Source organism: Triturus cristatus, chromosome 6 (genome assembly GCF_964204655.1).
Source record: "Triturus cristatus chromosome 6, aTriCri1.1, whole genome shotgun sequence".
NCBI classification, from domain to species: Eukaryota; Metazoa; Chordata; class Amphibia; order Caudata; family Salamandridae; genus Triturus; species Triturus cristatus.
The window spans coordinates 1,230,614,368-1,230,626,513 of NC_140589.1; the positions used below are offsets into that span (position 1 = coordinate 1,230,614,368).

The 12,146-nt window shown below is 39.2% G+C and overlaps 1 protein-coding gene across 2 annotated transcripts in view; it reads right to left on the reverse strand.

Annotated features, from left to right (window-relative positions):
- The window catches only part of SYNJ2 (synaptojanin 2), a 583,647-nt gene that overhangs the window by 246,251 nt on the left and 325,250 nt on the right, over positions 1–12,146 (reverse strand). For both annotated transcript variants that reach the window (XM_085612162.1, XM_085612163.1), the window contains 3 exons: positions 7,687–7,783; positions 6,022–6,194; positions 2,436–2,517 (listed from right to left, as the gene is read on the reverse strand). In XM_085612162.1, coding sequence (XP_085468288.1) covers positions 2,436–2,517; positions 6,022–6,194; positions 7,687–7,783 — 352 coding nt within the window. The remainder of the gene's footprint in view (positions 1–2,435; positions 2,518–6,021; positions 6,195–7,686; positions 7,784–12,146) is intronic.

Below are 12,146 nucleotides of genomic sequence, written 5' to 3' on the forward strand. Positions count from 1 at the left end.
GGCCACAGATATGTACCAGACTGTGTGGACTGGAAATTATGTCGACTTCTCTCAAATGCGGTTATAGGATTGACTCTTAGTGGTGGGAATGAGCTATGAATGTTCCAGCAACCGTTAATTGTTCTTTTAATTTGTGTTTCATAGGTAGTTAGACAGGTTTCACATGGACTGAGAGGGAACAGATCTCTCTCTGGTGGGCTTCTGTGAGTGTAAAGCTTCATGCTACGCTCTCTTCGCATTTTCTTCGAACTTCTACTGAAGCTCGAACTCATGCTGACTCCTTGTATGCTTCAGCCTTCGAAATCCTCTTTAGAATTTTCCTTCTTAGTTTATGGTTAGATTAGAAAGGGCAAGCTTCTTTATGCAACACCTGATTGCGTCAATCTGTATCCTCTGCATTGTGGCTGTTACTATCTTGTATCTAATGTTATCACTACTTAACTTACTGGCACACTTTAGTCTTCAGACCGTATTATTACATCTTTTAAATCTGTTCATGCTGTGCACACACACTGGCTGAATAAATGTTTTTAAATAAACCTTTACCGTTGAAACAACTGATTCTTAGTCTTCATCGTGGAGTCATATTGGCTTCACAGAAATGGAAATGTATTTCTGATGTTAGCTCCCATACAACTCTTCAAGTTGACTATCAAAGGTCCATACAACCAATGGGGAAATTTGTTTGATGATTTCACTAAAAGATTTAGGTTCGGATATCCATGCTCCATCAAAATGACACCCAAGTCCACATCTATCTGGAAAACAACTCGGGAAGCCACACCAATATGTTGTCTAACTCACATCGAACATTGGTCAGAGGATGAGAGAAAGCTTTCAGTGCATGAATGGAGCCCAATCTATTAGCTTAATTTGGAGAATAGACTCTGCCACTATACCACCTACATGCAATATAGGGTCTGTTCTGCTCACTCAAAGAAGTAAAGAACATAGAGGGGGGGGAGGGTTTAACTATAACATTGTATATTAATTTTTGTCTCAAATCAATGCCAAGCTCGGGGCACCAGTGTGTAACTCTCCATGTGATTGAAAACATTCAAACTTGTGTTAATGACTCATCCGGTAGTTAATTAGATGCCTTGGTATAGGATGTCTAGACTGTTGAACTACAAGGACCTAACAAAGAAACTCATGGATAGGTTACAAAACCTCAAAATCATATAGCCTGGATGTGCTTAAAGCAAAGCAGGAACAACCACCCTAGAGAGCACTACACTAACTCCCAGTGGAATCCAGTAAAGGAATTGAGGACACTTTGGTCCACAAAGCGTTTTGAAACAAACACCCAGCATACCTACAAACGTTAATGCACATAACTGCATCCTTGCCAGGTACTCTTATCCAACCACCTCCAACCTGATTCCTTATCACCACTTCAATTAGAAGACACAGGATGGCTGAGCAGAGAGTGCAGGGTTTCAAACTCTGGAACCTTCTGCACCACCGCGGAAGGCTTCAGCCAAGCTCTTGCCAATTTAGTAAAATCATCAAACGACCCTTGTTCTTTATGTTCTAGTTTGCTTCTCACTATACCCACAGCACTAAACAAAACATTACTGCCACACTTTGCTAAAACTGTGGGGAACTGCTATTGAAGGCCATATTGGAGGAATACTGACATTTAAAATAATTAAACAAGTTAGTACTTAAGAGACAGTAGGCGAAACCCAATTTGATTTGCCCTAGAGATATATAGTTTAAGACCGAAAGATTACAGGACTCAAGAATCCTTAAATGGGAGATGTCTGCCACTTTTGTGAGGTAAGAGTACATAAGTGTACAGGTGTATGATTTCCATCTGCTTTCTACAGGCCAAGAATTAATACTAATAACACATATGTTCACCAACAAAAGAAAAACATGTAAAAGTTCACTAGAAACATTACAAAGTGAGCTTCGTGGCTGGACTGAAAATGAAATGTAGAACATTTTGGATACACCAAATTTACAACTTATTTTATTATTACATTATTTGTTTAAAGGTTTTCTCAAGCATGGAAATAGCAAGCTATGATACAACCAAGTGCTGAGAGAGTTTAGTTCACGGTGAGAAATTGCATTTAAGAGTAGGAATAAAAACCAACCAGAAGGCTGGAAGGGGGAAGTAAAGCACAACTGGTCACAATGAGAATTGGGAAAAGGTAAGCATGAATTGGTGAAATTGGTCTTAATAAGTGAGATGTTTACAACTGAATGGACAATGGTAAGGTATTGTGCATGGTCCACTTGTTTGGGTATTTCAGAATTCCACAGAATGCCTGGGACATATTCCTGGATGTTGCAAATGTTGCAAGTGGTCAGCACGACAAGGTAATAAGTAATCATGCAGAGTTGCCCATAAAATGAATTTCCCCTGAATTCTGCCATGATACAAATACCACTAGAAATTCATGAAAACTACATGATGGACTCACCTCAAGAGCTATGTAGGCCTGCACGCTATTTGTACGATCCAAGCAGTCAAGACAGTTCATTCGAAAGCTTCCTTTCTGGAAACTGTGTAACAGTATAGAAGGGTAAGTCAGAAAATGCAAACAAATACAGCAAGTAGTCCAATGTTAAACTCTGAACAGGCATAGCCATCAAACCTTTATGTTTATCTCTAAAAATGAATCTAAATAAATACCTCTATATCTATACTCACAAACATATACGCAATTATAGATGTAGATTTAAATGTATATAATATTAATACCTAAAGGGTTAATGAGCGTTGTGATCCATTAACCCCATCAAGGAGGTCTGATGACAAACCTCATGAGGTTCTAGAAACTTGAGATGTTTTTATTGAATCGTAACACGTTAGTAGTTACACAGTCTTTACATTACATGTTTTTAAAAACGAAGAAAAATGTATTGAAAACAATAAAATATTTTAAAAGGGTACTGTTGAAGCTGGGCATGTCTTTTGATGTTTCTATTAAATAAATGCATTGAATACACCTTGCTGCTTAGAGAGTAATGTAAGATTATAGCGCCTACCACTTCTACCAGTATACAGCATATCTACTTAGCATTAGAAATTCCAACCTCTATGTTTTCCCAGTGGAAAAAGATACCTCATATCTTCCCCTGTACATAACCAAAATAAAATTGAATTGAAAGCTCCACTCAAACAAACGTGTAAGAGAAAGTAGAACATTTTAAAAATATTGCAAAAAAGACCATGACAATAATCTTTAACACAAAAAATCCTATACATTTTGCCACCTGCTTCATGATCTCTCTAATAAGATTGTCCAACTTTTCCATCTCCAGATAGGTCTACCATTAATACAGGGTTGCCTTTACTATGGGAAAATCGCAAACCACCTCTGTGTGGTTGTGCATACTGAATATGTGAGTGTTCTTCCAAGATGTTGTGATATGAAGATACCTTAATCACTGCTTCTTTTGCCACAAACATGGCATCTTGGTGCTAGGGGGAGGTACACACAGCAGCACAATTTGGTGATAAAATATAGGTTCAGTTACTAATGGTGGAGAAGTGCCTTAAGGTTGAGACACCAAAGGACCCAGTGATCTTTAAGCAATCTAATGTCCCAATTTTGCAATCTTTAAAGAAAACGTGGGACAGTCAGAATGACAATGACAACAGCTGGATACTGTGACTCGAAACCAACAGGATGAGAAGAAGTGGCTTGTCTTTTGTGTGGTGCACGTTTAAAATCATCACCTAATTTTACATATGCAGTTACTATCTCCTTCCTGTAACCACTGAGTGGTGTTCACTACACTTATGTAAATATTTTGGTGTAAGGTCTATATTCTGCTGTATAAAGAAAGACAATCTTTTGCACAACTAAACAAAACTATAACTGCTATTAGTGGTTTAGTTGGAATCCTCCCTCTCCAAAGCAATGAATACAGAAAATCGCACACCAGAATGTTCCAAAGAAATTGAAAAGAAATCACACTAGCAATTAATATCCACAATTATACAAAACTTCAATCACAAATCAGGATGGAGTTAGATCAAAAGAAAGGATACAAGCAGTGTTTACTCATTAATATTCACTTAATTACTGTTTACTTTAATATACGTTTTTTCTATTCATTCGTGTTTACTCTTATTTGGCAGGTGTGTTCAATTCTGAAGCAGTTCATTTACTACAGCATGCTGTTGTCACTTCTGCTCACCTCTGACATCTCTTCCACTGAGGATTGCCTTCGGGCATAGAGGTACCTACTTTAGAACCATGTAGTATTTGGTAGTCAACACACAGTGCAGGCAAGTACACATAGTGTATTCACTTATGTGTTTCTTTGATTTCTACTTGCCCCCTTTTGTGGGTGGCATCATGTGTGCCCCTGCACACTTTGGTTGTGAAGAACATGGGCAGTTGCCATCTTGATGCAGCATACATGTGCACATGTCCTCTTTGTACATGTGAAAGTGACAGCACCCATGCAGACAAAAGAGTGGTCACTCCTCTTACTGGTGTATGTGTACAACCATAAACTCTCTCTAAAGAAGTGCAAGTTAAAACCTAAAGGTGATAATGTGCAGATGATCTGTGTCAGATCCAGAAGGTATCACAGATTGTGCATAATTTCTTTTGGCACAGGTTTTTATTACCAATCATGGGGACATTTGAGTATAGACCGTCCATGTATGGCCACATTATAGATGGGGAACGCGGTGTGACATATCTGAGCCCTACCTCCATTTGTGTAAGAACTTTAGCTCTAGGGAAGGTGTCTGATGGGGGGCCCGATGCTGCTATATCATACATTTGGGTGAACACCATTAGCATCACTGTGCAGCTATTCGGCAACCTTAAGATGGATTCTGCACATGGGTGCCGTCAACTGCAAAGAAACGGTCATGTGCTTATGCTGTCACTAATAATAATCATTCTTTATTGTTTGATTATTAAAAATTATTTTAAAAAACACTAATACCGCATGTGCACATCAATTAATTAAGCATATTGAGAATAAAATATGTCAATTGTGTAAAACCATTAGATGTTCCATAAAACTCTAAACTATTATGATAGAGAAAAATAAAATGCTTTGGTGGTTACATACCGCACTGGGACATAGATACAACGCATACACATTAATTAAAACAGCAATTTATGTAAGAACTAATTGTATCAATTAGCTAGCCTCTTTAACAATTCGATAAAACTATAAGCATTGTGGATCAACGTACAAAATAAAAATAAAGTCCCTCCTTGCTTACATACCATGCCGAGGCATAGCCTACCATTATAAAACCAGATCCTAAAATAACCAGGGATCTGACCAGTATAAAACCATAGTAAAAAGTTTGCCTGCACTCTACTATGGTCTACAAAGATTTTAAGTCCGAGTTCAGCATTTTATCGGCTATAAGAATAAACTTGGCAAATTAACTAATTAAACGGATTGATCTCCCAGATAAACAAAGTATTATAGCTTGGCAGCATGTTCTCACTCCATGATTGATGATAAAAGCATTCAGCAAAGTTCGCTGCACTTAAAGTACGGGAGGGCAGACACACACTATATGCAATAGAGATTCATTAAGGAAACCACAGAATCTGCAACTATTTGCTGACCATTGTTGTACTCATCTTTGAGTGCCATCCTTTGTTGGGTATCTTATGCTGTCACTACTTCAATAAAACATCCTTTTCATTGGGCAGATGCATCTCATTTTACTGTCTGTAACAGATGAACATGCCATTTTATGAAAACTCTTTTTTGATTAACATAAAATGGCATGTGCTTTGTAATTTTAGACTGGTACCACACATGGTCTTCTGCGGGCATTATAACTAGTTGATAGGCAGAGCCACATGTTCGAATTAACAGGACATCCCCAAGTTGGCCTAGATTCTATGCAAGTCCGACTACGGTAAGCCAATATTCGTTAATTATACTGTTTAACGAAACATGAATCAGCCATTTTGTTCTGCTATGGACCACGAGAACCACAATTACAGTGCAAAGGTTGCAGCCAGAGCGCTAGAACAAATACAAAAAGAAAAAATCAGAAAGAAGACTCACCATGGACTTACATTCTGGCCTTTTGCGTAAATGCCAAATTCATCCAAGTGCAACTTTAACTGAGGTTTCAGAAGATTCTCCAGTTTCTCAATCTTCCCGCCTTTCACGAGCTGATGATAATCAAAATTGATCATAGGCACATTCTCTGCATGCAAAGAGGCCCACAGCAATTTCTAATGCAAGAAAATGGAAGAAAAAACATCTTATTTTCAGTGAAAGTGTAGAAGTGTTCTTGTTATCCAGGACAGAACATATAAGATATGCTTTCACCTTATGCATTGCTAGATATGCTTCAAGGAATCTCCTCAACACATGATATACACATTGAAATAGACATACATTTGTGATTATGTTCTTAGTTATAGACTCATTTTGCAAAGTGTTTGCAAGTAAACAAGGAACATTTATACTACTTGGACATCTGCCATTCTAGTAATTTGAAGTATATGTATTTAATCTTTCTCTTTCAAACTCAAACATTTCTAACATGTCCTCAAACACGAGTCATGCCCTCACAGCCTTAAAGGAATTGTGAATCAAGATTAAAAGTGCTACAATCAGAGGAATAATGAAACTTTAGGAGGTTAGGAGGCGCCCCTGCAGAGTACATGGAGCCCCCCCTGCAGTCAGGAGAACTTAGGCCAGGGGCCGCCAGCCGTGCTCAGTGCCGAAGGGGGTGACCCCTGAAGCTCATTGCCCCCCCACCGCACAGCGGGGGCTGCAGGGATATTGTTACACCACTGGCTCCAACTCTCTGAGCAGATATCCAAATTCACAGTGCCTCTAAGTTTGGCCAGAAACTCTGCTCCGCCTCACCCCACCTGAATTACCCATACCTTAGTCATCAGTATCTTGGGGAGGGGGGTAGGAGGGCAGGCAAAACTACCTGGCGTTACGTCTGGGATCCGGAGGGTACCTTTACACTGAGATGCATTAGGGGATGGGCGAAACAATTTGACAGTTGCCAAGGGCCCCTCTTTCCAAGGGGTCCTCTGGGAAAGTGAAATTTCTTTCTAGCTCTCTTCTATGTATATCTGTATTTTTTTTACCTGAATGTATCATTCAGTATTGTTAGGCAACACGGGGCTTGAAATAGCGAAAAAGAAAAACAACATTCAAAGTTGTCCCAAAAGGGGGGTGGGGGGCATAAATATATTTCTCACCCCTTTCCCCCAAAAATCTTTAAAATGGCACTGCACAAATTAGGAAATTAGGAATGAATGGATCTTTTACTGGTAGAATTGGTTACACATGACCTGGTGGATAAGATACAAAGATTCGTAACAGACATCTCACAGCTGGAGAGGGTTTTCTCAAATTTTAAAGACAAAAATGGGCCTTTTTGTAGTCTCCAGATCTATAAATTGGAGAAAAATTACTGCAGAGCTGACCAGGCAAAAAACTAATAAATCATAGCTTAGCAGGAGATGGCAGTAAAACTGACTGTCTTCTGCTTTTTCTTTCACTCAAAAGATCCCGAAATTGGTATTTTCAATAGGAAATGTGTTTTTTGTAAAAGTATGCAAACTAATAGATATTAACACACAATTCTGTACACAAACTAGACATGCAAGATACATTGACGTTGGAGATCGTGTCATTGACAACAGACAGACCATTACATGTTTACTTCCCTAGGTGTAATAAAAACGGAGGTAGAATTACCTTGAAGGCCCGGCTCAGAACTTCTTCTCCCCCTTTACTTTTCAACAAGTTAACAATAACTTGTTTTCCATACTGCTCTTTTAAAAGCATAATGTGCCTGTAACAAAAACATGCATAGGGATATATTATACTAACATTCAACAATGATTCCTGGTTACACATAAATGAAGAAATAGTTATGCAGAAACATAGGGTTCTGCTGACAATTATTTATTCAGAAACACTATCGCAAACCCCAGATCTGACAAGTACAAGCCTTAGCACACATTTCCAAGGACGTTTCTCAAAAAGGTGTCCTCTGTACACTCACATGAGTTGTTGGAGCAAACATTAAAAAAAAATAACAGTAGTCTTTGGCCAGTTTGTTGACCCCTTTCATACATGTGTGCTTTCCATAAGGTCCTGGACTTTTTTCCTAAACCGACAACCTTCCTCTCCCACAAACTTCTTTTAGACAGGATCTACTAAATAGGTTTTTTTACAGTCACCTGTTTAGGAAAAAATGATGGTTTGGATTCCTTTCATTTCAACTCCTCTCCTTTTCACTACTTTTCTCTTTGCCCATCTGTTACAATCCACCCCTAGGCATCAGCCAAGCAACAAGCCAGATTCTATAGTGCCAAAGCACCCAAAACAAGATATCACTCGAGCAGGGAAGAAAGATGGTCAGTGATTCACGCCTCTTCACAAGTCAGGCATCCTTGCTTAGTATCTAGCTGTGCTGCCAAGGTGAGCAGCATCTCCAGTAGCTTGAAGGAAGGTCAGAACTTCAAGTGATGACTGCAGTTGCAGGGATAAAAAAAGCAGTGCTACAAGAGGCACTCTAAGATGAGATCAAAGCTGGCTCTCTCAAGGCCTTATCAAGGGAGACAGAAGGCCATTATAGTTTTATTTGCTCCAGAGAATCTCCAGAGAATGGAAGCTGTATAGGTACAGAAGATGATTAGCTGAGGGAATCCTGGAGGGCTGCCATATGATTCTCACAAATCCTCCAACTTACCTTCTCCTGGTAAGGAGCAGTGATAGTTAACATGGTGCCCATGGGCTTGGAAGGAAAAGCCATATTGGCTTGGCTGGTCCATTTCCATTGCTTCAATAACACATGAAATAGCTGGAAGGATAAGACTGGTCATAAAAACTGTGATTAAAGCTTTTGTGCTTCAATGGCCACATCCAGGAGGCATGATCAGTAATACGAGTAAAAGATCAATCTAATAGATAGTACAATGATCAGTCAAACGTCTACCGGATTGATACACATCCTTTAATGGAGATGAAGATTCCAGGTGACAGTTTTGTTTCTTGGAAGTCTTGGCTAGTAAGGCAGTCAATATTTTTTTTTCCCCCACAGAGTCTGCGTTAGTTCATTATAGGCCTTTTCCATTAGCCTTGTCCATTAGACTTGACTGTTATTTTTCTTTAGGAGATTTGTAAGAGAAGACACTTTATTGTAAAAATGTGAAATGAACCAATGGTTATTTTCCAACCCCACCCCCAAAAACATGTGTACTACCTTCTTGGTTTTGAGTGGTGTGATGTCTTGAATGGTTTGGATCTGTCTGAACACCCCAAGAAATATATGGATTTACTAGCTAGGGTAAATTTTTAGGGGTTGGATGCAAGACCTTAAACTGTATTGCCAAACACACAATGTACGTATGTTTTTATGCAGACTTTATAGGAATTACTAAATACAATCACACCATCCTGACTTAAGAACCTACTTCATAACTTTTCATAGCAGGGCTTCCTGTAAAAACAAAAAAAAAGCATGTGATCTCATTTGGAAGAGACCCAATGGTGTGGCACTCACTGGTTACCGTTTACTGAATTCTTTCACAGTAAGGTGGAAATAACCTTTGGTAAGGTCCAATTTGGTAATATACACACCTCTGTCCTCATTCAATACAGCAAATCATTTATGTAGGGTCTATGCTAAGTTTTGCATTTTTAGACATCATTGTACCTCAAGAATCAATACAGATACATATGCTGTTATCCATTTTCTGAGCCAGTACAATCTGAGAGAACCACTAACGTGTGGACTTGTCAATCATTCACATCAACTAGAGATTCTCTATTTCCTTATGTACTGTTTTTCTCCAGGCCTTTGGTGATTATTTATGGTTTTTGATTCAAGATGGTTAATAGGGCAGTGTGAATGTTATGTTCCATTCACCTGGCCCAAAGCTGTAATTCGGAAATTGTACGAAGGTCTGTAGGTTTCTTAATTATTTGGACACAAGCCTGTCAATATAGCCAACTCAGGATAACAGCTTCTGCAGCGGAAACAGAAATGGTAAGCCTTGTTGCTTAACCCTAATCATATTTATGCCTGTAGGTTCTTGGACATGCCATTTTTCTCAGTGGTACACATGGTAGATTGGTTTAGTAAGTCAATGATCATTTGGCTAGTTATTATCTAAATTGCTTGGTTCTGCTATTTGGCTTGAGCCTTTCCACTGGGCATGAACATTCTTTCCATTGGGTAAAAGAGGACCACAAATTTGTCTAGGACCTTAAAGGTATATAAAGGTATGCTTTTGTCATGTAGATTCATGTGTAATGCCAGAGCTTGCTGTATATTCATGCAGAATAAGATGTGCATCCTGTATGACACTTTGCTATGAAGTTCTTGCTCTTTCCATTCCACTTTTATCACACCTAACTCACCCATAAGCTGTTAGCCACTGAACAATTTAAAAGAAGTGTGATGTGAGCTTGAGGAGATTCATGAATTGCATGTATGGCCACTGGACGAAGATGCTCTCACTTCCGTTGGTAAATGACCACCAATTACTTCAACTGTTTGTTTCACAGCCTAGTGGAGCTCTTCAACAAGTCACCCTGTTTGGGTATGTTGGTTGCAATCCATCAAATCTTAACATATTTGCTTCAAGTGCTCAGACGCAGAAGGGCTTCGCTAGTAAATAAGGATTCACCTTGAAGAAACCACTTCCAACACAAAGAAAAGCAAGCCAACAATGAAAACAGGCATGGAGGCTGTGTAAACAGCCATAGCCTCCAAATATGTATCTAGTATAACTAGAACGTATTTGAAAACCTGTTAGGTGAGGTCTAGAGGCCCTACAATGTTAGTTGCTCCTATAGGTTATAAGCAGTTTCTGTTACCAATGAGAGTCACAGTTGGGTTGTTTGTTCTGTGGTCAGACTGTTTAGCATATTAGACACTAGTGGCAGTGCTTTTGTAATTTCATGTAATTTCATGTTCACTCCTAGCCCAAAAATCATTACAGAATTTATCACTGAACTTTATCTGTTCCTAGCTTTAGGCAGGGACCAAATCCAAGCACTGATTACTGAAGCAACTAACATGTCTGTTACTCTTCCACTGTACTTTCCCATGTTATTGTTCACCTTATTCTGCCTGGTGCAACAGTCTAGTCTCATTCATAATGTAACAATGCTCGGTGTCCTTTGTACTTGCATGGTTATTGAGATAATAAATTGGTACAAAAACATATCTCGTCCCTGGGCAGTACAAAACGGTGTGTGGCACTCCTAACAACAACTGTATTCTCCCTCAAAGGAATACTCACTTATTCACTCTTCTCCTGATTTCCACTTTTCTTTCCTTAAAGTCGTTTTTGAAGAAATGGGCCTGTTACCACCAATATTTGTACTAGTACTATTTGTGCTTAAATAACATCTCCATCAAAGAGTGACAGCCCATACTAACAAAACTTCTGCAAAGTCTAGAAATCAGGTCAACTTGCAAGAAGCGGTGGTATTCTTCTAAAGTTGCTCAGAGCCCAGGTGGTGGCCATTGGCTTCTTTAAGCCTGTAGTAAGGGAATTGACACGTTTTAAGTGATCAACTTCTTTGACTCTCTAGTCAGTGTTAGTGGTCCAAATCCATGAGCTCAATCAGAGCAGTCTTCACTTCGTCTTAAGGAGTTATTCACAACGAATTAGTGAAACAATAGGTGACTCATAGCTTGCTGGCCTGGGACAGAGCTACAAACGAAGGCCAATGTGTTGGGAGTCCAAAAAGCTTGTTTACTACCCATTCAAATTAGAAAAAAAGAGCAACCCAACTCTGTGCCATCTTGATATTTGCCTTGCTGAAAAATCAACATTTGTCGGTCTGATTAGGGCCAGCTAAATTGTTCCGCTAGTTTGTTCAGAGAGTTACATTCACTATCTTATACACCAAATCAACAGTTACGCAGATACCAGGCTTGGTATTTCCTCAGAACTTCTGAACATAGCACTCCTGAACATAGCACTCCTGAACCTAACACTCCTGAACCTAACACTCCTGAACCTAACACTCCTGAACCTAACACTCCTGAACCTAACACTCCTGAACCTAACACTCCTGAACCTAACACTCCTGAACCTAACACTCCTGAACCTAACACTCCTGAACCTAACACTCCTGAACCTAACACTCCTGAACCTAACACTCCCGAACCTAACACTCCCGAACCTAACACT